Source organism: Budorcas taxicolor, chromosome 25, assembly GCF_023091745.1.
Source record: "Budorcas taxicolor isolate Tak-1 chromosome 25, Takin1.1, whole genome shotgun sequence".
Classification (NCBI taxonomy): Eukaryota; Metazoa; Chordata; class Mammalia; order Artiodactyla; family Bovidae; genus Budorcas; species Budorcas taxicolor.
In genome coordinates, this window is record NC_068934.1 from 44560094 (window position 1) to 44584838 (window position 24745).

A 24745-nucleotide genomic window follows, 5' to 3' on the forward strand; every position below is an offset into this window, starting at 1 on the left:
TTCTGAGGTCAAGGTTAGACCAGGGTGGGACTCAAGTAGGACTGGATCCTCTTTGCCACAAGCCTGTTCCTTTTTTAAACTTTGACCTTAAGTGTGCAGTTCTGTTTCTCACGCCAAAATGTTCAAAGATTTCTAGCTCCAATGGCAGGTTCCTGCAATTATCAGCCTGACCCTTGCCAGAGCCTTTCTCTGAGCCTCAGTTTCTCCCGTTGTAAATAAGAGGTGACACCTGTCTAAGGCCTTTTAAGAATACATGAGACCGTGTGTAGAGCAGCGCTTACAAGTACTCATGAATAGTGGCACTTCCTGAGCACTTGGTCTCTGTGCCCAGGCTGCAGCCCAACACTAGGCGTCCCGGTCTAGCCCCCAAGTTGGTTTGGAAGGCCGGTACACTTGTTCCGGTTTCTTGGCCAAGGGCTGGAAGCCCCACAGTTTCACAGCTTGCCGGGCCGGGCCTGGCTCAGGGCAAGCGCTCCGCGCTGACCGCGGCCAGGCCTCGAGTCCCCTCCCGCTGCGCTTCCCGCCGCGGAGGACTCCCGGGCCGGCCCCGCCTCTCCTCCCCGGCCCCGCCCCCGGCGTGGCCCCGCCCCCAGGCGGAGCCGGCCTCCTGAGCCGCCGCTGGAGAGCAGGCAGCGGGACGCCAGCGCCGGAGGAGGCGGCCGGGCGGGAGCCCCAGAGGTACCGGCGGGAGCGGGGCAGCGGCGGCACTGTGTCGGGCGGGACAGGGGAGGAGGTGGCCTGCCGGTCAGCCAGGGTGGTGTGGGGGTGGTAGGGGGTCCTCGCCGAGTTCGCCGCCTGCACCCTCCCAACCTCCCACTGGGCTCTAGTCCCGAGTCAGCACGTCCAGTCCCCTGCCTCTGACTGGTGCCGCCCCCACCTCCTCTGCGTGGACAGCCCGGCCCAGCCTGTGGCGGGTGAGTGAGTGGATGCGGCGGTTACCGGCTCCTCTCAAAGGAGCTGGCGACTTTGTCCGGCTGCCTGCTGGCTGTGTGCCGGGCACCCCCTGTTCTGGGGCTCCCCTTCTCCTAGGGCGGCCTCCGACCCAGCTTTTGCACACCGCCCCCCAGTCCCGCGCCTGGCCTGGGAGGAAACATCTGTCGCGCCCCCTGGCAGTAGAAATGGGGTCATGACCTCCAGATGTGCTGGGAAGCGTCCAGAGCCTCCTCCTGGGGCAGCCAGGCCTTCCGGATCTGTGGGAGCGGGCCGGCCCCCTCCTCGCCAGTGACACAGGCCACAAGGAATGTCCTGGCCTCAATGGACCCTGTGTGAAGCTGCTGGGTGGGGGGCAGAGCCCAAGAACACCCCTGAAGGCAGGGCCAGAGCCGAGCCGGCGCTGGGCCAGAGCAAGGAGCAGCCCCCAGCTGTGCACACACAGATACACAGAGCTCGACCTGCACGAAGCGGGGTCCTGCACAGACCCCTGCCTCGTGTCCCCTCCCACCCCATCACACACACTTCACACACACACACACACCACAGCCCAGGCCCCGGAGCTTGGCCCATGGAGCCAGGGCCTGCATCTGCCACCATACGCTTAACACATGGCCAGCTTCGCTCACTTCCCTTTGCTTGCAATCTCCTGGCAGGGTTGGGAAGGGACAGGAAGGGTTAATTAACCCCATTTTTGGAGATGAGAGAACAGAGGCTCAGGGTCAGCGTCAAGAACTTTGTCCTAGGAGAAGCTAAGGGAGGAGGTACTCTGAGCTCTTGGAGGCCTGCCCTTGCTTGGTTCTGGAGCTCTAGCTGAGGGGTGCAGAGCGTGTGCCCCCACCCCCTCCCAGCCCAGCCCCACGCAGCCCTAGCTGACGCATGAAAACCCACCAGCAGGTGCATGCACCCGGAGGGGTCACCCACAGCCCTGCCCCAGCCGCCCACTCCATCCTGGGTTCATCTGAGGGTGGCCGCCTCACGTTCTCACACCACCCTTTCTTTACACCTGCCCCTGGTCTCGACACGTTTCCGCACTTAGCAGGTCCCTGGGGCCTTTGGTGTCTCACTCGTACATCCTGTGAGACCTCAAGCCTTAGCCTAGCCCCACCTGCCCCACACCTACTCACACAGAGCTCAGAGTGGGGAAGTACAGCATCGCTTAGGCCCTGCAGACTGACAGGCCTAGCTGTCAGTCTGATCCGAGCTGATACAGAGTTGCTCTAGGCAAAAGCAGTCCCTTATGGGGACCTCGGTTGGATTGTCATGTGGGATTCAGAATGCCCTGTCAGCCTCAATGTGGCCAGGTAGGCCGAAGTCCCCATGGGTCCCAGTTCCAGTCCTGGTCACCAGGACTTCCTCCCCTCCCCCCAGGCAGGCTGCAGAAGCCCGCAGGAGGGTGAGCCCAGACCTGTCCATCAGGTTGGGGTGACCGAGGTCCCATGACTGAGCTGGTGTGACCCCAGCACCTTCCTCAGGATGTGGGGCTGGGCAGGGGGCTGGGCCCAGAGCTGGGGCCACTTCCTGCACTGAAGGAAGTCCTCTTGCTGTCCCTGCTGACCTGCCACTGCCCCCTGGGAACCCCTGCGTCCTTGAGGTACCAAGGCGGTGAGGGCCAGGGCATTGAGACCCAGCCGCTGGGTGTTTAGTTCCTCTGGGATCCTGGAGGAAGTGGGAGGAGCAGGGAGGAAGGTCTCTGGGGACAGGACGTCCTCCCTTTGTCAAGTGGGCAGGACCCAGACACCAGTGGCCCCATGGGTTTCCCGTCCCAGCGGAGACAAATCATCTGTCTGGTTGGGCCAGCTCTTGGTGGGTACCCTCACCCTGGGCCCAGACCACAGCCAAGGTGTGTGAGTGGGAGCTGGGGAACCCTGGCGGCCCTAGGGCAGCCCGGGGCTCCCAGACCCTCAGGGCCAAGGTCGCCACAGCCCAGTCCCTGGCCCTGCCCTGCGCTGAGCTGGAGGAGGGGGCTGAAACCTCAGCCCCAGGCAGACGAGGAAGTGGCCAGGAAAGCGGAAGCGGCTTTGATGGTCGCGGAGGGGGCCGGAAGCCAACCCGCGTGGGGAGGACCAGGCTGGGGGCTGGGTTCCTGTTTTCTCCCCAGGCCCCTCTCAGCAGCCCACTCCTCCCTCAGGGCAGGAACCAGCCTGCCGGCTGGGCACCAACCACCCGCGCCCGCCAATGCGGCCCGGCATCCGGAGAGCCAGGTCCCCAGGTCCGAGGCGTGTCCATGTGGGCCGGCGGCGGCGTGGGGAGCCCTCGGCGGGGCCCGGCCCCTGCGCCCACCGATGACCTCTTCGCCCGCAAGCTGCGCCAGCCGGCCCGGCCCCCGCTGACGCCGCACACCTTCGAACCCAGGCCGACCCGGGGCCCGCTCGTGCGCAGCGGCAGCGATGCAGGTGAGGCCCGGCCTCCGACGCCAGCCAGCCCTCGTGCCCGCGCCCACAGCCACGAGGACGCCAGTCGCCCTGCCGCGCCCCCGGCCCGGTTCTTTGACCCGCTGGCACTGCTGGGGCTGCCAGCGGAGGAGCCGGAGCCTGAGTTCCCACCGGTGCCTGAGCCGCGCTGCTTCGCCCACTACGACGTGCAGAGCCTGCTCTTTGACTGGTCTCCGAGGCCCCGGGGACCGGGGGCGCAGGCGGAGGCCAGCTCTGGGACCCCGGCCACGGCTCAGGACCAGACTGCTAGCTCAGACCTGCTGCTCGAGGCGCCTGGCTTTGTGAGCGAGCTCGGGGGCGAAGGCGAGCTGGGCCTGGGGGGACCGGTGTCTCCACCTGTGCCCCCGTCACTGCCCAATGCGGCCGTCTCTGTCCTGGAGGAGCCGCAGAACCGAACCTCTGCCTACAGCCTGGAGCACGCAGACCTGGGCGCCGGCTACTACCGCAAGTACTTCTACGGCAAAGGTGAGGGTCACCTGCAGCGCACTGTCCTCTCTGTTGAGTCCCTGGCTATGTAAAGTGTTGGGCTCTGTCTCTGGGTCAAAGCTGTCCAGCTATAACCACCTCCCTGCAGCCAAGCCAGGCCTCCCCTCACACCCAGACATGTTCCTCTGCCTCTGTCGGGTTCATTGTACTCCACTGGGCTGGGGAGAGATTTCCTAGGGCCATTGCTGGGAGCTGAAATCTGAACCCCTGCACCTGGGCACCTTGTCATCATCAGGGTTCACATGGGAGAGCCCTGGATATTCTGGGAAAGAATATGGGCATGCTGGGCAAGGCCATGCAGGACCTAGGCTTTGGAGCAGGGAGGCATAGCCCCCTGGGTCCGGGGCAAGATATACGGGCGAGGCTTAGGGCCCAAGTGTATAATAGGTGCGGACAGGAGTCAGGATTTGGCTTGGTAAAACGTGGGCAGGGCTGAGGAGGGGATGATCTGAGCTAGTGTGATGGGGACCTGGGAGGGGGACTTCGTGATGGGTGTGGTTGAGCAAGGGTGGGACTGCTGAGGGGCGAGGCTGGTCATCTGCCTCCTGCTCCCGGCAGAACACCAGAACTTCTTTGGCCTGGACGAGGCGCTGGGCCCGGTGGCAGTGAGCCTGCGGCGGGAGGAGAAGGACAGCAGCGGAGGGGGTACTGTGCACAGCTACCGCATCATCGTGCGGACCACGCAGGTGGGCTAGGGTCATGGGAGCCAGGCCGCGGACTGCCTCCGGAGCCGCCTGCGTGTATCCTGAGTGCCCCTACATCCCGTCCTTAGCTCCGGACCCTCCGAGGCACCATCTCAGAGGACGCGCTGCCACCAGGGCCCCCCCGAGGCCTGTCCCCGAGGAAGCTTCTAGAGCATGTGGCCCCGAGGCTGAGCCCCACCTGCCTACGCCTGGGCTCAGCTTCACCCAAGGTGCCTCGCACGCTGCTCACGCTGGACGAGCAAGTGGTGAGTGGGCAGGGCACATCCTCGTCCTAGAGCTCAACCTAGTCTGAATTGAGTCTGCCCAGCTCCCAGCCACCCAGCCTTGACCCTGATCTTGAGCAGGACGGGGACCCCAGAAGAGCTAGCTTTTCGAAAGGAGGGCATGAGAGGTCATCTGGAACCTGGCCTCTCAAGACCAGCAGCATCCACTTCACCGGCGGGCTTGTTAGAAAGGCAGGTTCTGGGTCCTAACCGACACCTACTGACTCAGGCCCTGCACGTGAAGAGATCCCGAGATGATTCCCATGTGCCTGTCAGCTGAGGAGCAACTGTCTGATCGCCACTCCCTCTTCTCGCAAGTCCCTCTCATTCTCTGTCAGTTTGCCCTGCAAGGCCCTGCTGGGCCTCCTGCTAGTTTGGGGCGCTTGCTCCTTCCATTGCGGGCCCACTCAAGCCAGCTGGAAGTCCTTCCCTACCCTGTGCCGAAAGTTACTACTCACTGGCCCTGACTTTCCTCTTTGGTCATTCAATCTGTCAGTCACTCAACAAACATTTCCTCATCCCTTGGTACCAAGCTCCAGACTGGATGCTGGAGACTTGTCTAGACCAGGTTCTGTCCTTGAGTAGCTCACAGCCAGGTGGGGGAGAGACCCACAGAGAATCGTGGATAATGATGAGCAGGATAATAGTGAAAGGGGGATGCTGAGGGCTCTGTGGGGCATGAGGGTAGGGCTGATTGCCTTCCTTGGCCAGGAGGTTATTAGCATCATGGAGGAAATGCAAGAGCTCAAACCAGGAAGGGCAGGCATGTTCTGGGCAGAAGGAACAACATGGGTGAAGCTTAGAGACTAAGAACTATTGCATCAGGGGCCTGTGGGCAGTTCAGTGTGGCTAGAGTGGGGCCAGGGGGGACAGGGTGGCAAAGGCTGGCCTTTGGTCCTGAGGGCGCTGTGGAGCCATGGAAGATCTGAGAGGTCAAGCAGCCCTCTGGCTGCAGTGTGGAGCCCAGACTGGAAGCCAGGCTGAAGGCTGTTGCAGTTGTCCAAGCCAGGCCTGGTGGTGACGATGGCAGAGGTGAAGAGGCGGTAGTCCAGGGACAGAGTGGCTGGTGGGGGTGTTGTGAGATTCCCCTCCTTCTTGGCCCCTGAGAGAGGTATTTTTGTGGAGCCAGGGACCCTGGAGGATGGACGGGAGGGAAGAGTCACAGGGAGGAGGTGAGGTGCCAGGTGCTAGACGGACATCCGTGCAGCTGCAGCCGGGAAAGGGGCTGCGCTGGAGGCCGAGATGGGGGCGTCATCCGTGGAGACGGCTGCTTTGGCCACTGAGGGCAAAGACCAGGAGTGGAGAAGAGGCCTGGACATGAAGGGGGCGGTCCCTGGGGTCACAGGCCAAGTGAAGTTCCTGTTGTCCCAAGTGCCAACTAGGGTGAGAGTATGCCAGGGTGAGGCCATGCCTATGGTCGTTAAGAGGGGCTCAGGGTTTAAAAGTTGGGGTGGAAGTGTGGGACTCTAGAGGTTAGGAGGGATATAAGTGGGGACTGTGGGTGTAGACAGGCTTACTGTGATAAAGGGAGGCTGGAGCTGGAGGGCCCTGGGCTGGTTGGCACGGTGGCAGGGCGCCCTGAGCTGTGCACAGTTAAGCCCAGATGCAAAGGAGCCAGAGGAGCTGGGAGCAGAGGGTGAGAGTGAGAGGTGGTGTGGGGCTCCAGAGAGGGGAAGACAGGCTGGCCTTGGGCTAAGGAAGATGATTGTGTGGACGCTGATTGGGATCGAGCATCTTCTGTGCAGGGTCCTTTCCGTGAACCCCGTCCTCTGTGCTCCTATGAGAACCAGCCACCTCCCGGTTCCTTCCCACCTTGCCCTCCTCTTCCCTCCTGAGCGCCCGGAGCAGGAGAGACCAAACCCACTTGATAGGGTCGTGGCTTAGAGAGGGCAGAGGCAGTCCCACCCCCAGGCCAGTGTCCCGTTCACGCCCCAAGGCCCCCAGGGTGTTGCTGGGAGATGGAGGCCTGAGCCTTCCGCCTGTGCCCTCCTCCTGCAGCTGAGCTTCCAGCGTAAGGTGGGCATCCTGTACTGCCGGGCGGGCCAGGGCTCAGAGGAGGAGATGTACAACAACCAGGAGGCAGGACCCGCCTTCATGCAGTTCCTCACCCTACTGGGCGACGTGGTTCGGCTCAAAGGCTTTGAGAGCTACCGGGCCCAGCTGGACACCAAAAGTGAGGCCCAGGGGGTCAGGGTGGGGTGGGGTGGGTGGAGACCCACCCTGCTGAAGGGCAGACTGCCTTGGCAAGAACTAGCTGCCGGCTCACTTTTCTGTCCCATCTTGTCCTAGGGCTGGGGCTGGGAGTGGAGAGTTCTCCCGATAGGCCGAGGACATGCATCGGGGGTTGCGAAGGCTGGGAGGAGGGGCTGGGAAAGCCCTGGTGCCCTACTGCCGGAGCTGGGCCATGGGGATTTGTGGGCACCACTTCCTCCCACCAAACACAGCCCCAGCCCAGCCCCAGCCTGTTGTGCTGGAAAGGTCCCAGGGTTCCTGGGAGGTGACCTGCTGCCTGCCCTCCTCTCTCAGCTGCTCCGCACATGCTGGTGCCTAGGCCAGCATCTGTCCTCTCCTGGGACATCCGCCCCTGCTTCTCTTAGCAGATCGTTTCTCGTTTCTGTCTCCATTCTGTCTCAGCATCCCAACCCCAGGCTGGATCCTGTGGTGGGAGGGAGTTGGCGGGGGGCGGGGCGGGGAAAAGGGAGCAGGGCTGGTGGCCTGGACCTTGGCTGGTGGTGGGAAGGAGTTGTCCACCTGCTGGCTGGGGAGGACAGAGGCTCCAGCCTGTGCGCAGGGACGGCAGGTCCAAGTCACCCAGATTCCCCTTGCTTTCCTGCGGTGTCCCCAACTCCCCGGCCACAGCGGATTCCACAGGCACACACTCCCTCTACACCACGTACCAGGACCATGAGATCATGTTCCACGTATCCACGATGCTGCCGTACACCCCCAATAACCAGCAGCAGGTGTGACTGGGGCTCTGGGGAACCAGGGAGGGGTGCTGCGTGGGCGGGACCTTGGCCTGAGCTCTGCTGACCCCCAGCTTCTCCCTCCCAGCTAGTGTGACTCCCCAAAGACAGACACCCCAGGCCTGCACTGGGGGGCAGGTGGGGGGCAGTTGGGGGCCATGGGTGCCCAGGCACTGCCTGGCTTGAACGAGCAGGGACATGGGGAAGCCCTGCTCACATGCCTCTCCTCCTAACCCCCAGCTCCTGCGGAAGCGCCACATCGGCAACGACATTGTGACCATCGTGTTCCAGGAACCGGGCAGCAAGCCCTTCTGCCCCACCACCATCCGCTCCCACTTCCAGCACATATTCCTAGTGGTGCGGGCGGAGGCGCCCTGCACTCCGCACACCTCCTACAGGTGGGCGCCCCGGGGTTCCAGTTCTGCCAAGGGTGCCTCTTCCTGGACCTTCCCTTTGCCCCTGACTACGGCCTCCCTCCCCATAGGGTGGCCGTGAGCCGCACCCAGGACACGCCAGCCTTCGGGCCAGCTCTGCCGCCTGGCGGAGGTCCCTTCGCGGCCAATGGCGACTTCCGGGCCCTCCTGCTGGCCAAGGCGCTCAATGGCGAGCAGGCGGCGGGCCACGCACGCCAGTTCCACGCCATGGCCACGCGCACACGCCAGCAGTACTTGCAGGACCTGGCCACCAACGAGGTGACCACCACGTCGCTGGACTCTGCGTCGCGCTTCGGCCTGCCTTCCCTGGGCGGGAGACGGCGGGCAGCCCCCCGGGGTCCAGGTGCTGAGCTGCAGGCGGCAGGCGCACTGGTGTGGGGCGTGCGCGCGGCGCCCGGAGCGCGGGGCGCGGCGGGAGCCGAGGCGGGCGGCCCCGACGGCGCCGAGGTGCCCTGTCTGCTAGGCATCTCGGCCGAGGCGCTGGTGCTGGTGGCGCCGCGCGACGGCCGGGTAGTCTTCAACTGCGCCTGTCGCGACGTGCTGGCCTGGACCTTCTCCGAGCAGCGGCTCGACCTGTACTACGGCCGCGGGGAGGCGATCACGCTGCGGTTCGACGGGCCCCCTGGCCAAGCCGTCGGCGAGGTCGTGGCGCGCCTGCAGGTGAGGCGCGGGATTAAGTTGGGGGCGCGGCAGGGAGGAACCTGCTTTGGGACCCCTCGTTTCCGCTGGCTCTCCTGCGAAAGGGAGAGTCGGAGTGGTGGGGGCACACCCAGTCTGGGAGCTTGGCAGAGCTGGAACTGGGGGCCCTCAGGCCCTCTTCCACGGGGTGGTTACTAATGCCCTCCCCGGGGCGGGGGGTGGGAAAGGGTCCGTGTGACCTGGGACGTCCTGGGGTTGGCGCTGGGGCCGCGCGTCCTCCGGCAGCGCCGCTCACGCCCCGCCCTACCCCGCCCCAGCTGGTGAGCCGCGGCTGCGAGACCCGCGAGCTGGCGCTGCCCCGCGACGGCCAAGGCCGCCTGGGCTTCGAGGTGGACGCCGCCGGCTTCATCACGCACGTGGAGCGCTTCACGTTCGCGGAGACGACCGGGCTGCGGCCTGGGGCGCGCCTGCTGCGCGTGTGCGGCCAGACGCTGCCCAGCCTCGGCCCCGAGGCCGCTGCCCAGCTGCTGCGCTCGGCGCCCAAAGTCTGCGTCACCGTCCTGCCCCCCGACGACAGCGGCCGGCCCCGCAGGTCAGGGCGCCGGGACGCAGGGCGGTGGGAGGACCGGCAGCTTGGCCACCGCGTCGCTTATGCTCACTGTGTCCCATTGGCGACAGGAACCTTGCGTGGAGGCTTTTCCCTTAGAGAACCCCATGTCCCTTATTTAATCTCTCTGAACGGCACGTTCCTCATGGGTAGAAGGAAGCCAATTAAGCACTGTCTTCACTGCGGGGAAAGATCGAAGTGCAGCCCCCCCTAGCTTTCTCACAGACACCCTCACACACACTATTGACTACCTGCTGCTTTAAAGCTGGGACATGCTGGCTTCTGTAAAGAGAGAGAGGGAAAATATTTCAGGTTTTCTGGGCTATCTGGTTCCTGCTGCAGGTGCTCAGCTCCCTCACAGGTGCTCAAAAGCATCCACAGATGTCAAGTAAACGATGAGTGTGAGCTCTGACGTTTGAATTTTATATGACTTTCATATGCCATTGATACATTTTTTTTGTGTTTTTTTCCCAACCAATTAAGATCGTAAAAACCTATCCTTAGTGTTCAGTACTCCAGAAACAGGCACATCTGCTAAAACAGAAAAAAGCCAAGAGGCTGGATTTGTGCCCAGGCAGTACTTTCTGGATCTCTACTCTGAGTGGTTTTCCCACGTTATTTAAACCCTCACAGCAAGCCAGGAGATCAGTAGTATCATCTTCATTTCGCCGTTGGAGAAGTTGACATACAGAGTGATTTGCTCAGGATACACGTGGGCAGCCCTGTGATTTGAACTGAGGTCCCATGGACAGAGGAGCCTGGTGGGCTACAGCCCATGGGGTCGCAAAGAGGCAGACGTGACTGAAGTGATTGAGCGCACACACACACACATGCCCGCGGGAACAATGGCCAGCAGCCAGGCAGACTTCTTTCACTGTTGTTAGGCAGCTGGGAGTGCTCTCCTCCTGGAAGCAAGCCTCCGGCACAGCTGGGAGTGGGGCTGGTGGTGCTGGACACCCCGCCTGACCCCCTCTTCCCCCCGCAGGAGCTTCTCGGAGCTGTATACGCTGTCTCTGCAGGAGCCTAGCCGGCGGGGGGCTATGGAGCCAGTGCAGGATGAGGCCCCCGCTGAGGCCCTACTGCCCGACACGAAGCAGCTGCTGCAAGTCTGCCTGAATGACAGCGGCGGTCCTCCAGGGCCTGGGGACCTGGCAGAGGAGAGGACCGAGTTCCTGCACAGCCAGAACCCACCGTCACCCTGCAGGTACCCCCTCGGCCTCCCCTCTCCTGCAGCCCAGGAGGCCTCTGCAAGCAGGGGCCACAGGCAGGCACAGCTCCCAGTGCTGAGCTGTCTCTGCCCTCACAGCTCCGATGAGGCCCCAGTCCTGCCCAACACCACCCCGGACCTCCTCCTGGCCACCACGGCCAAGCCGGCAGCACCCAGTGCGGGTAGGGAGACACCCCCCGCTCAGGTGAGCAGAAGCAAGGCTCTGGAGCCCCACAAGCAGGGGTGGGCACAGTGGTCATTCCTCATCTATACCCACTTCCGCCCCCCCAGGACGGGCCAAGCAGCCCCAGTGGCTTTGAGGACAAGGACGAACCGGCCCCAGAGCTGAGGGCCTCTTTTTTGCCACGAACCTTGTCTCTGAGGAACTCTATCAGCAAAAGTGAGTCTGGAGCAAGGGTGGGGTGGGGGTCTAGGAGCAGAGTGGGAGGGAGCCTGGCCTGCGCTTCCCTGGCTGAGCCCACCCCTGCTGCCCACAGTCATGTCTGAGGCGGGCAGCGAGACCCTGGAAGACGAGTGGCAGTCCATCTCAGAGATTGCCTCCACTTGCAACACCATCCTGGAGTCGCTCTCCCGGGAGGGTGAGGCCACCAGGGTGCTCCGAGGGTAGGGGGTGGGCATCAGGGGCGCAGGAGCCAGAGTGGGGCTCTGTTGCTTTATGTGCCGAACGGTCCCTCTGTCCCCACAGGACAGCCCATCCCCGAGAGCAGAGACGCCAAGGGAACTCCAAAGTCTGATGCTGAGTAAGCCTCCCACCAACCTACCCCTCACCCTACGCCCAGTGTTTGTGCCCACGCATTAGAGGGAAGCTCTGTACACCTGAGTCAGAAGACGGGGTTGGGCCCCTCTCACACGGGCGGGTCTGGGTACCAGCCCGTGGTGCTGCCCCCAGCCCCGGTCCCCCTGAGTCCTGACTTCCATGTCCCCAGGCCAGAACCCGGGAGCCTGTCCGAGAAGGTCTCTCACCTGGAGTCCATGCTCAGAAAGCTGCAGGACGACCTGCAGAAGGTGACACGGTGGCCACGGGGCGCGGGGACTCACGGGGCTTCCCTGGGAGCGGGGCTGGGGGCCCAGCCACCCTGACTCCTGCCTCCCCCCCACCTCTACCCTCTCAGGAGAAGGCAGACAGGGCGGCCCTGGAGGAGGAGGTGCGGAACCTGCGGCACAACAACCGGCGGCTGCAGGCCGAGTCAGAGAGCGCGGCCACCCGCCTGCTCTTGGCCTCCAAGCAGCTGGGCTCCCCGGCCACCGACCTGGCCTGAGCCTTCAGGCAGGCCTCAGCCTGGCTGCCCATTTGCTGGAACTGCCCGGCTGCTCAGGGCCCCTGGGCCGCCCAAACTGGGCCCTCCTCAGGAATTCTCCCTGCGGGAGGTGCACGGCGCTGCCCCACTCCCCGGCCCAAATGGTGGCACAGTTGCCCTCACCCCACCCGTTTGTAAATATTCTGTGGAGAAAAGGGCACTTCAGGGAATAAAGAAGCCACTGCTCTTTGTGTCTACACAAGTGTTCACAACATGATGGGGGAAGGGGTTTTGCTCCCATAGGCTCTGGCCAAACTCCCGGGACTGGTTAGGGAAGCCCTGGGGACATTGGTTCAGAGTTGGGCTGCCACAAACTGGGGGGTTCTCTGAGGCTAGGCCATTCCTTGTCTTCTGTTCCACCAACATTTATTTGGTCTGTTGGGAAGCAAGTCACCACACTCTGTACCGATTTTGCTTAACTGTAGGAGCCAGGCCCTTGCCCTGGAACCAAACCCAAGGGGCTGAGATCAGAGGAAGAGAGTGGACCTGCTGGGCAGGGGAGGGAAGGTGCTGGCCATGCCCCCCTTTAAAGGCCCTGACCCCAGTACAGGAAGTCCTCTCCTCTCTGCAGACACTGAGACCCCAAGCCTGGCACTCCTCAGTCACCTGGCCAGATCTTGCAGGGTCCAGTTCCAGAGGTAGGAGCTTCTCTGCCTTACCTGCCTGGGAGATGTTTCCATGTCTCCAACTCACTTTCTTCCTCACCAGTCTCTGACCCCTTGTTCCTCACCAGGCTGGGCTCTTTCCCATGAGTGGCATCAGCAGGTCCAAACTTGGATTATGTCTAAACTCTTTGTTTTCGGGATCTGAGGCCCAGACAGGACACTGACTTGGCCAGCATCACATGCCTTGTCCAGTCCTGCTGAGACCCAGGCCACCGACTTAGGCTTTGGCAGTATGAGCCAAGCTCTGAGAAACCGGGTCAGGGGATCAGGAGGAGGTAATGTGAGTTGCAGAGGTTCACTGTCCTGTTCACGAGATAGAGAAGTCAAGGGTATCCTGGGTAGGACCAGTTAGTTGGGGGCCTACTGGACTGGAATTGGCTTTTGCAGGGACAATGGCACCCCACTCCAGTACTCTTGCCTGGAAAATCCCATGGACGGAGGAGCCTGGTAGGCTGCAGTCAATGGGGTCGCTAAGAGTCATAGACGACTGAGCGACTTTACTTTCACTTTTCACTTTCACGCATTGGAGAAGGAAATGGCAACCCACTCCAGTGTTCTTGCCTGGAGAATCCCAGAGACCGGGGAGCCTGGTGGGCTGCTGTCTCTGGGGTTGCACAGAGTCGGACACGACTGAAGCGACTTAGCAACAGCAGCAGCAGGGGTCAAGGAGGCTGGAGCTGAATCAGAAAGGGCTGTGAATGGGAGCACTGGGGTTCCCAGCACTGGGTCCCAGGTCTCACCTGGTGGACTGTAGTGAGGAGCCCTCACAGGCAGGGTGGAAGGCTCTGGTTACTCTCTGGCTGTGAGTCTGCAGAAAACGGGTCTGGTGATGTGGTGGGTAGATGTCCAAAGGGAGGGTGATGAGATTTGGGTGTAAGAGCCCTACAGGGAAGGTATGGCCAGGGAGGCGGCTGTAGTTGCAGCCCCAGTGGGCAAGGTGGTCGCTTAAACTAAGGGATGGCCGTGGGGGTGGGGATAATGGGGCACATCTGCCAGGACCAAGTGAGGAAGTGAACTCCAGTTGCTAGGGAGAAGGTGCAGAATCCACGGTGGTGGCCAGGTTTCTGACTGGAGCCCTGGAGGCTGGTAAGGCCATGACTGAGGGGAAAGGGCAGGCCAGGGATGGCTAGGGTCCCTTGGAACACCGAGATTTTGAAAGACCTGAGGGATGTCAGGGTGAGATGTCCAGAGGGCGGGCGCACAGGAGAGATAAGTCAGAGCTGGAGACAAAGATTTGGGGCTGGTGAGCCATGGTCATGATGAGGTCACTCAGGGAGTGTGGGAAGGGCTTTCGGGGGAGAGCAGGAGGTCACCTCAGGACATTGGGGAAGCCGACAAGAGCGAGGCACAGCCTAAGGTGGAGGACCCGAACTCACTAATTCCCTCCGGGCCTCAGGTTGACGACACTGCGGGCAGTTTCGGCCATCAGTTTCCTCCGGCGAGGAGCCTTCCCACCCCGCCAGGTCCTTCCCGGCGCTCGCCCTGGCCCTGCCCGCAGCGCAGCAGCTGCAAACCTCACCTCCGCACGCACTCCCGCCGGGGTCCTGACCCGGCCACGGCTCTTGGGGCGGGCGTAAGTACCGCTCGGCCAGGCCCCAGGGTGGCCCACCTGCTTCAGACCCCGCCCCCCGAAAGAAACGCCGCAGCGCAGCGCGAGTCGCTAGATGCTCTCCGGTTCCCCAACATTTCGCCGCCAGCTGGCATCTTTTCTCGTAGACGCCATCGGAACCTGCACCCTGGGCCTCCTGTGTTCCCAGGGGACTCGCTAGATTTGCAGCAACGTCTCACTGATACCTGAGTACCTTCACCCTCCCGCAACCCTGCAACGCCATCGGCCTCAGGATGGGCTTTTCCCGAAGCGCACTGCCTGGCCGCCCCGTTGTAGAAAGCTATCTGTGCGCTTGCGCACTCGGGAAGGCAGGCCCTCCCTATGTAGGGCCGGTGGCTGACTCTGCTTTACTGCGCGTGCGTCGGGACAAAACGGAAGTGTGTCTGCCTCTAGCCCGTGGGCCGTGGCTTGGTTTTTGTTCAGGACTCCTGGGCCTTGCGTGGTGTTGGAGGGGAGGCGGCTTCGGATTTAAGATTTCCTTGGTCCTCCCAGGGCAGGGTATTAAAGGACAGACCTTTACCTGGCACCTCCCTTTCCCCAACTGATGCGACACCTCCCTTCCCAACCACTTAAGAGATGAAACCCAAACCTCTTAGCCGAACCTCTTCATCTTTTACAGACTGGCCCATCGAATCTTTCCAACATCGTCTCCTACCCCGCTTACCTATAAATGCTGGCTAGCCCCTCTGCTGATGTATAGACCTGAAGCTAAGCTAGCGTGGCCTTTGTGAAGCCCTTCCTGAAAATGCTCCATCCGCACGACTCCTGGGTCCAACCGGGCTCTCGCTAGGCTAGGACTTCCCCTCGCCCCCCATAGCCGCCTGCTTTCATTCACTGGCTGGTAGCTAGGAGTGTCCACGGATGTCCGTGGACTGCAAGCTCCCCAGTGGCAATGTATTCCTCCAGCAAATGTGTGCCTCCAACTCTGTATCACCAACATCCAGCCTGAAATGACCAGCAAAGAGTGTGCTCAAAAAAGACAAATCTCTAGCCAGCATGGTAACAAATTTATTAGTTCAGAGTAGAAAAAGCAATAGTCTATAAATGCTTTGATTCTTCAGTAAAAACTGAGCCTCTTGACTGGAGAGCAGCCAGCCTGCTCTCCCCGACTCTGAACAGCTCGTCCTACCATTAAGGCACTTGAGAAAAGGAGGAACAGAGCAGTCTCAAAGAGAACCTCCCTGGATCTTGGAGAAGGCCAATACTGCCCCACCAGTCCCCTTCAACCACAGCCCAGCAAGGGAAGAGCTGGCAGAGACCTCTGCGGGTGGGGAAAGCCAGGCCCTCAAAGGCTGGTAGTTAGGCACAAAGAATGCCTCACCAGAGAGGGGCGCCTAACAGGGGCATTATTTTGCCTCAAGGTATAAATGAATCTATGATTTGAGGAAGACACTTGTAATAAGGCTTTGTGGCCTCCAAGGCCATAGCTCCAGCCTGCCCATCTCTCTAGGAGAGTACTAGAAGCTGGAGGGTGGGGTTGGAGGACCCCAGAATTTTCTGTAGAGCCTGGAGCCAAACATCAGGATAAGGGATGGAAGAGTCTGAGGCTTCCCAGCTCTCCCCTTTCCAGAGAAGTTAATGCTTCTGCTTAAGCACCTCCAAAAAGAGAGAGAGATACTGCCAATAAAAGAATAAAATGCACCCCCCCTCCCCAGGAAGACATCACCCAAAGAAGCTGGGGGCAACTGGAGCACACCCTCCCAGAATCCGTAAGTGCGTGCTTTGGGAGGGCTTCAATCCCTTGCTAACCCACTGCTCTGGGCAGGGCGGGTATCACCCCTTTAGGAGCTGATCTGACTCAGAAGGGCTGAGAAGTCCACGTCCGCGATGGAGGAGAAGTCTTCATCCCCCGAGAGGAGGCCGTTGGTGAGCCCAGGGGGCCCCAGGGGAGTGGGAGCTGGGTCAGGGGGCCTCTGGGACCCTGTCACCAGGCGAGTTATAGCCTCAGGGTACTCCATCAGCATGGGCTCAGCTGTGTGGGGGCCCATGGGTACACCCTGGTTCAGCAACTGCTGAAACTCAGAGTTGTCGACAGATGCCAGGTCTGTGAACACGGCAGGGTCAGTGTTGTTGCCAAGCAGAGCCCCCAGGTCTTCATCGGTATCAAACTGCAGCTGCAGCAGGGCCTCTGTCAGTGTCCCTTCCCCAGTCTGGTTGGTCTTGGGGGCAGGCGGGGTCACAGCCTGAGCCAGGCCTGGGGCTAGGGCCTGGGCCAGGGTTGATGCCATGCCTGGGGCTGGAGCTGGGGCTGGGGCTGGGACCGGGGCCAGGACTGGGGTCTGGGTCAGGACCGGGGTGGGGGCTGGTGCCAAGGCCGAGGTCTGGCTTGGGATCTGCCCAGAAGGAAAGACCATGGGGGAAAACTCCTCAAAGTTGATGGTGCTGAGAGATGGCGTAAAGGAATAGGGCTGGGGAGCTGGAGAAGAGAAACAGAGAGGCAGGGGTCAGAGAAAGCCTCGGAGGCGCCCCCCACCCCCGCCAGCTTCTGCACCCCAGCCACTGCCTCGAGTGCTGAGGCTCACCCCTTCCCTGTGGCATCACCGCCGGCACCCTACTCCCTCCTCTTACCCAATCTGGCCTCCCCTGTAGGGCCCAGTTCCAGGCTCCCCTCCGTGGAGCCCTGCCTGTCTACCCCGGCCCACAAAGCTCTCACAGCCTTTAGAGGAAAGGATGCTTTCAGAGCGGGCACAACCTTGTGCCTGAGCAGCCGGCAGGGAGCAGCGCCTCTTCCTCCTTCTCTGAGACACACAGCAGCACATACATTACAGGTTACTGTTTTGCTACTTCAGAGGTGACTGTCTGGTTGCCCCACTTCATTGGAGAACTGAGAGCAGAGACTGCATTTTTAAAACTTCTGCATCTCAAGGCATCCAATGTGGGTTTAACCGACACCACATGGGTTCTCATCCCCAGGGGGGTGCTGGTTCCTGGGACACACTTCCCAAGCCTCTGATTCCCCATGGCTGTAAGGGACCCGGGAATTGGCATCTTCACCGCTTCCCAGCTGGCTCTGATTTTAGGCCACGAAGGCTCAGGCCCTGAGAAACAGGAGCCCAACAGCGAGCAGGTTTCAGACACCTGCTGGTGAGATTGCTCGACTCTCTCCAAGAGGTTTGGAAACCATGGATCGAACAGATTTGAGCCTACAGTTCCAGTGTGACGACCTTAAGGAAATCCTCACCTGGCTTGGGGATGGAGGCTGAGCCGCGGTTAGGCACAGCGATGCGCCGGGTTGGAGGCCGGGGGTCGGTGGGTCCTGTGGGGTGAAGGCTGGGTCAGTTCTTGGTGTCTAGGGTCCCCTCCCTGCCCACTGCTCTCTGATTCTCCCGCTGCCCCCTCTTACCATTGAAAGGGCTCTTTTTCATGATGCTCTTGAAGGTCTCGTATGTCCTTTTGCGCTTCTCCTCAATCCGGTGACGATCATCTGGGAAAGTAACGGAGGGAAGTGGGTCCTGCTTGTACCAGTGGACCCCAAAAGTTCCCAAAGGACTCTCAGGAGGTAGGTGAGAAGACAAACTTTTTTCTAAGAACCTTTCTCTAAACCTCACGCAGTGAGAACAGCTGCACGACTGTGACACTCCACGAAGATAAGAATGCCGTGACTCTTTGAGAAGACCTCCGTTAGCTGAATCCGCCCTCCAAAGGCCACACAGGTGACCCCAAGTCAGGAGCCAGGAGCCGTCGCAGGGTCCCACCTCAGGCTTCTCTCACCTGCACCGCTGACATCCCTGCTCCTGTCCAGCCCTGACCAGGCCTGGTGCTGCGCGCTCTGCTTTCTGGAGCAGCCCGAGCATGACAGGCTGGCTTAAGACTTCAACAGACTCTTAACCTTCTCTCTGATCGTTTCTTGAGTTTAGTCTGGAGCTTTCCGAACTCTCTAACTACTGCAGCACTTGGAGAAGCCCAAAGCACTTGACGTCAAGAGCCCAAAGCCAACCTCACCGTCTCACCTCGAGCACCTGATACTGGTTCCCTCCCCTTCGGTGTTCCTGCCCTACCTCTTTTGCCCTGTTCCCAAACCTTGGACACATCCTCAGCAGCTTCCTCTTTCTCACTCCCCACCATTCACCCTCTAGACACACGTTCACCAAGCATCTGCGTGCCAGGCTCCATTAGAGCCACTGGAGGTATGGCCCTGAGTAAGCAGACAAGGTTCCTGTTCCCCAAAGCTGTGACATCCAAGGGACAGAGGGGCACTGACACAAGTGATAGGAGCTGAGGAGACCAGGGCGAGTAACAGCGCCAGAGGTAAGGTCGAGGGGTCCAGGGAAGCACCGGTGTGAGCCCACCGTGTGAAGATCTGGGGGCCAAGCGTTTCAAGCAGAGGCAACAGCTAGAGCACAGGTCCCCAGGAGGACACAAAGGGCCTGTGGGCTCAGGGTCTCGGAGGAGGCCGGCAGTGGGTGAGACGGTCTTGTGCGTTCTGTCTGTGAGGTGCACACAGCACCTTCTCTCCCGGAACATCTTCCGAAACCTCCCCATCCCGTGTCCCCCCTCTCAGATGCTCTGCACGCTGCTTCCAGACCTGCTCACATCACTTCTCTGTTCAGAAACCTTTGGTGGCTCCCGAGGCCTTAGGATGTGACCCGAGATGAACGCAAGTCCAGCCTTCAGGGCCCTTCTGCCGGAGCCTGCTCACTACCCGACGACGTGAACTCCTGCCCTGCCACAAAGCTGTCCCCAAACATGCTGTGCCCGTTCCCTGCCCTTCTGCTCCACCCGCCTAGAGAATGCGCTTCTGGGTCTTTCTCCAACCTAAATGCTACCTCCTCCACGCAGCCGGTTCCAGTTCCCACAGTATTCTGCACACACCTCGCTGCTTCACGCGTCATTCTGTGACACAGGCTGCTGTTTTGCATGTGTGCCTTCCTCATGTGACCGAGCTCCCAAAGGGCAGGGAACGTGTCTTATCCATCTTTGGATTGACGATACCTGGCGCAGAGCCTGGTGCCAAGTGGACACTCAGTCCTCATCTGGTGGGATGAACTGATGGCCGTTTCAGGCCTTGTTTTCCAGACTGTTAAGCAGGTCCCAGGGCAGGACACACTTTCAGGCTGGATGACAGGCTTCAGATAAAGGATCACTTTGGCTGTTCCTATTTGAGCAGATGCCCGAAAGCCCTGACCACAGCATGGCTGTGTGGTGGTGATAAGTATAGATACACTGTGGCAACAGGTCCCAGAAGCCAGATGGCCTGGGTTCAAATGAGGTCTGGGTCTATAACTCACTAGCTATGTGACCTCAGGCAAGTTAGATGCTATCTCCCACCTCAAAAGGTTCATGAGAGAATAAAATCAGGTAATTCACTGATATGCCTGGAATAGGGCCACACATGTCACAAGAGCTCAGTAAGTCTTGGGCATCACTATTAAATGAGGTGAGAAGAAGAATCTGATTACTATGGAAATCTGCCCAACCCCAGCTTCTGACCTTCACCTACAGCTGTGGCATCCAGCCCGGCCTCACTCCCACCGGCTGGAGCCCACAGCCCTGCTGCTGCCCTGCCCAGCTGGGTACCTGTGTCTGGCAAGTACTGGAATTCCATGGGCTCGCTGAGCTCCCGATCAGAAGGCCGCCGCAGCTGCATGGAGACACGCACAGGGGCCTGCAGGCTGGGGTCCGCATAGGGCGGCGTCCGGAACACGATGGCCACTTGCCGGTGCACGTCAGCTTGTGAAAAAGAGCCTCGGGCCTCCCAGCCTGGTCCCGTGAAATACACCTCGATGTCCTCTGCAGGAGACAGGGCGGCCGCGTGGGTGCTCAGCTCCCCCAGCCCGCCGCCCCCTGCAATTGCCGATACTTGTCTCTAGAGATGCATGGCCCTGCTGTCCCCAAAGAGTTGGGGACAGTGCTTAAACCAGCTCCTTAACACTTAGTGTGTCTGTTCAGCCTCGCCCCTCGCCTCCTGCTCCTGGTTCCAGCCCTCCTTCTGGCTGTGTACCTTTCTGCACCTTGTCACACAGCAGGAAGATCTCGTCCCCGCCGAGGCAGCTCCCAGAGTTCCGATTTACCCGGCAGATCTTGAGCTCGGCGGTGTTGGGGGCGCCTGAAGGTGTGGGAATAAGGAAGGAAGCCCTGAACCACCGGCGGTCTCCCGGGCTGACCTGCAGGAAAAGGCTCCTGCCCACCCCAGGGTCAAGGTTGTCTAGAGTTTGCTGACTACACCTCTGCAGCCAAGATTCAACCATTCCCATTGGTTCCTCACACCAACCAATTCAGCAACTCTTTATCTACCGGCACCTACTCCATGCCCAGCTCTGCTCTAGGCCTGAAGAACATAACCACGCACAAAAGGTAAACATCTCTGCCATCATGAAGCATACAGTCCTACGAGAACCAAAGCGATCACAACTGCTGTTTCTCCACCTGACCCAGGCAGTATTCCAGACCCATTCATACACGCCTTGGCAATGAATCCTTCCCTCCTGAGCCCCCCACCCCCACACACACTGGTTCATCCTGGTTTTCTGGCCTTGGGGCTCCAAAGCCTTTTTATTTTCACGTATCCTACTAGCTACTTTAAAACTGCAGTTGACCAATGTCAGCCCAATCCATCTGTAAACTTCCTGTGAGCTTTCCTCACTGAATTCTTAGTTTCTAACATTATCTCATTCCTGGAAGTTCATTTCCTGGAGTCATCAGTACAGTTCTGGGCACACCACCCTCTCGTCATGGGCTGGAAATGCCTATCTCCCATCTGACTCCCTGCCAGCCTGGACGCTGCACCTCAAGGGCAGCTCTGTGTCTCCTCTGCCTCGTCTTTTTGGTCAGCACAGCACTGGGCACAGAGGGGATGACTGATACGTTGGGTGACTGGATGAAGTCAGAGCGACTCTTGCAGGTCACCCTTCCCCACCTCTCCTTTCCTCCTCAGAGGCCCACCCCTCTCCCCTTCCTGCGGCTCCCTGACCACTCACGGTTGTCAAAGATGGGATGAGAGAGGACAGGCGCCAGGCGGAGGGGCCTGCCTGCCGGGTCCCGCACTGTCACCTGGAAGCAGAGCCGCACGGCATTCAGGTCGTAGTCCCCGCGCTGCTCTTCTATGGGAACTGTCAGAAAAACCGATGGTCAGGAGAGCCTGGGCCGGGGATGGGGCTGGGGCTGGGGCAGAGCGGGGTGTGTGGGTAGCTCTGGGCTGGGAGGGCTGTTGGAAGGTGTGTGAAATAGCACGAGTCCTAGAGGAGGGCGGTGGGAACGTTCTAGACCCATCACTGACTCCACCTGTGACCCTGAATGTCCTGTCCCCTACGCCCCCGCTCTCAGTCTGTTTCTCCAATGGTAAAATGTACTGAACGGGTGTATGTACTGAACAGGCACCGCATCTTGGCCGGTGAGGGACACGTGAGGGGAAGGTGGCCTCAGAAGGGTACAGCAGCTGGAGGTGCTCCAGGCAGGCCCAAGCCTCCACCGTGGCCGCCCTCACCTTGGAAGGGGTTGTTGTTGGTCTGGATGCGTTGGCTGATGGCCTGCTCCAAGTCCCGCTTCTTTACACACTGGATCCCCAGGTTCTGAAAGCTGAGGCCCCCGCAGGCATAAGCTCCACTGTCTCCAGCAGAGCCTGGGCCCTCCTGCCTTACCCACTCTGCCCCTTATCCCTCCCCCCCCCCCAACTCACCAGGTAATCATTCTATTCTTAACCCCCTTGAATGCCACCCCACCCAACTGTGCCACACTGAAAGCCACTCCTTACTTTGGCTGACAAGGCCCTGTGCCCTGCCGCCTGGCCCCAGCCACAGTCCCTGCCAGCTCCCTACCCTCTGCCCCAGGGCTTTCTTTTACTGTCTCCAAAGACATGACACTCATTCGTATTTCAAAGCCTTTTGCACCTGTTCATTCTGCTGGGCATGTTCCTTCCATGCTTCTCTACTTTCTCACATTTAGGTCTTACTTTTGAGAAGCCTTTCTGACCTCCCAGCCCAAAGGAGTGGGACCAGCTCCTTCACCCTCTGCCACCTCAGGCTATTCTTCCAACCTATTACTGCTTCATTTTCATCACTGAAATGGTGACTTTCTAACAGTATCTTGTTCAGTTATTTGTACATTTATGGTCTGCCTCTGTCAACCAGTACATAAGCTTCAGGGGAGACCGTTGGTTCAATGGCTTTCATTCTGACTACAAGAGATGTGACACTCCAGCCCCAGGGGTTAGGGGTTCAGGGGTGATTAGGGACCCACACCTTTGCCATAGAGCTCACAGGGAGCTCCTCCTATCAACTGGAGAGAGGAGACACACAGACAATTTCAAAACAAAAGAATCAGCTTGCAAAGCTGGAGAGGGAGCAAGCAGTGAGGAATTCTGCCCTCTGTCCAGAAACGATTAACATTGTAACAGCAATATAACTGCCTGCTTTTCCGATTACCATCTCATCACCACCTTCTTCCACCCCCTGCCACCCCTAAGGAGCTCACCTGTGGATGCAGCGGTCCGGGCAGAGCTCAGCCTCATAGAAGCCATCCCGGCAGTCTTTCCCCACTAGCTCGTGAGGGTGAGGCCGGTGAGGAGGGTCCTTGGTGACCAGCGAGATGCGGACTGTCCCTGGCCCCGTGTAGCCATTGATCTGTCCAAAGTACAGAGAGCACCCTAGAGGGCTGGAATTCCAGACCCAACTCCCAGACACAGATTTCGGGATGGGGGGGTGGGGGCTGAAAGCAAGTCCCAGCCCTGTTGACTCTGGGTCCCCCGCCCTGGGGCTCTGCTGACCTTGATAGTGGGGTGGGTCTTGGTGGTGTCTGTGCTCCTCTCGCCAGGGATGCTGCCGGCTGAGCGGCCCTCGCACTTGTAGCGGAAGCGCATGCCCCGCTGCTTGGGCTGCTCGATGATCTCCACATAGGGGCCAGAGGCCTGCACAGGCTCTGCAGGGGACACGCGGGCCAGGCCCATCAGCCGCTGACCCCATCGCCCCTGACCCTGGGGAGCTCCTCCCGACCCACTGAGAAAGGATGGGCCACTTACCTTCGGAGAAGATGATGGGGAAGAAGTCTGAAAGGAGAGGGAGACAAGGGTCAGCAGGAGCCCACATCCTGTCCTCATCAGGGAAGGCCTGCTTTCCAGAGGTGAGGAGAGGGAGCCAGGCTCCTTCTCGGGGACACTCAGTCAGGGCCTGCTACCTGGAACCTTCAGGGAAACTTGGGGCGTGGGTAAGGGAGCCAGAAGCACCCTTTTCCTGAGGGAAACCAGAGATGGCCGCCTCCCTCCACCAGGGGAAACTGAGTCACGGCCTTTTCTGTTTTAAGTTACACTAAGAGAGGGCACTCCCCCATCCCGAGAGGAAACTGAGTTAGATACATTCTCCCCTAACAAGGAAACTAAGGTGGAACTGCCCAAGCCCCACTCCCGGGTCCCGGGGGGAAACTGAGTTAACGCTCCCCCCAACACCCCACACCCAGGGGGAAACTGAGTCAGAACCCTCGATGCCCGCCCCGCCCCGCGCCACCATCCGGCCGGCCGCTCCCTGCGCAGCGCCCATCGGCGAACGAAGGGTCGGAAGGCGGTGAGGGGCCTCCCGCCGCGGTCCCCGCGGCCCCAGCGCCGCCACCCCGCGGGGTCAGGGGGCGCCCTCACCGTCCATGGCCGGGGTCCCGGGGGCGGGGCCGGGGTCGCAGCTGGGCCCGCGGCGCGCGCTACTGTCGAGCCATTCGCCAGAGGCGGAAATGCGCCGCGCGCGCCCGCCGTCGCGTCACTGCCGGGAATCCGACCGCGCCTGCGCGATGCGCCTCCCTCGCCCTCGTCGCCGCTGCGGGTGCCGCCGCCACCGGGAGAGGTTCAGGGGCGAACGCGCGCCGCGCGGAGGATGGGCAGGCCGCGTGCAGGGTGGACAGGCTGCTTGTGCCGGCGACGCGGAGCTAGTGCGCGCCGCGCGGGGCACCGACAGGCAGCTCGCCTGGAGGCCGCTCCCGGGGCTGGCGGAGCAGCCCGGCTCGCTCCCGAGTCTGGGCCCCGCCTGGAGGGCGGGGCCTCCGATTACTCACTATGTTTTTAGGGGATTTCGGGGGCCACCTCCCGCCGATCGGAGGAGTTTGGTGATGTCACCCCGAGCCGGTCTGGAGCCAAGCTAGGGCTGCCGGGCTTCGACCGCCCGCCCCGCGCAGGGAAAGGCTCCGGCCTGCTTCGCCCGCAAAGGCCAGGTGGCTCAACTCTTCACGGTTTCCTAGTCAGTAAGAGTGCTTCTTGATGGTTATTGCCGCATAAGCACTTTTTAATTTCCTGTCCTCCCCAGTCTGGATGCAACGAGGAAAAAGAGAAGTGGCCTGGACCTCTCCACCTGGCACTACTCGGACCGTGGCCTTCGCGGAGCCTGCTGCACGTTAGCGTGATCAGAGGCTCCGCGCCGCGTCCGCTCGCGCAGTACCCGCAGGCTCGTCGGTTTAAGATCTTCCACACTGCCGACCCTCGGGGCCAGTGGGTGGAGAGGGGTAGTCACCCGGGGGTAAATCTCTGGAGCTTGTCTCTGCAACCTGACACCTCTGTTCCGTTTGAACTC

General features: G+C 60.8%; 2 protein-coding genes across 3 annotated transcripts; one reads left to right on the forward strand and one right to left on the reverse strand.

Moving 5' to 3' along the window:
• The first annotated feature begins 612 nt into the window (after positions 1 to 612).
• SIPA1 (signal-induced proliferation-associated 1) lies at positions 613 to 12151 on the forward strand. 2 transcript variants are annotated; one of them, XM_052661783.1, is made up of 16 exons: positions 613 to 678; positions 3062 to 3830; positions 4410 to 4537; positions 4624 to 4800; positions 6817 to 6991; positions 7678 to 7781; positions 8025 to 8182; positions 8269 to 8878; positions 9175 to 9449; positions 10450 to 10668; positions 10771 to 10876; positions 10963 to 11071; positions 11169 to 11270; positions 11378 to 11432; positions 11619 to 11697; positions 11805 to 12151. In XM_052661783.1, the coding sequence occupies exons 2-16, from the start codon at positions 3158 to 3160 to the stop codon at positions 11949 to 11951; spliced, it is 3117 nt and encodes a 1038-aa protein (XP_052517743.1). In that variant the 5' UTR covers positions 613 to 678; positions 3062 to 3157; the 3' UTR covers positions 11952 to 12151. The 2 variants fall into 2 exon arrangements, with proteins under 2 accessions (XP_052517743.1, XP_052517744.1); XM_052661784.1 differs by lacking the exon at positions 613 to 678 and adding an exon at positions 811 to 914.
• A 3108-nt stretch (positions 12152 to 15259) lies between these two features.
• On the reverse strand, positions 15260 to 24208 carry RELA (RELA proto-oncogene, NF-kB subunit). The gene is made up of 11 exons (XM_052661673.1): positions 23827 to 24208; positions 23218 to 23244; positions 22966 to 23117; positions 22674 to 22822; positions 21688 to 21779; positions 21182 to 21313; positions 20206 to 20310; positions 19782 to 19994; positions 17608 to 17688; positions 17446 to 17520; positions 15260 to 16680 (listed from the first exon to the last, which is right to left on the reverse strand). The coding sequence occupies exons 1-11, from the start codon at positions 23831 to 23833 to the stop codon at positions 16046 to 16048; spliced, it is 1668 nt and encodes a 555-aa protein (XP_052517633.1). The 5' UTR covers positions 23834 to 24208; the 3' UTR covers positions 15260 to 16045.
• Between the last annotated feature and the right edge of the window lie 537 nt (positions 24209 to 24745).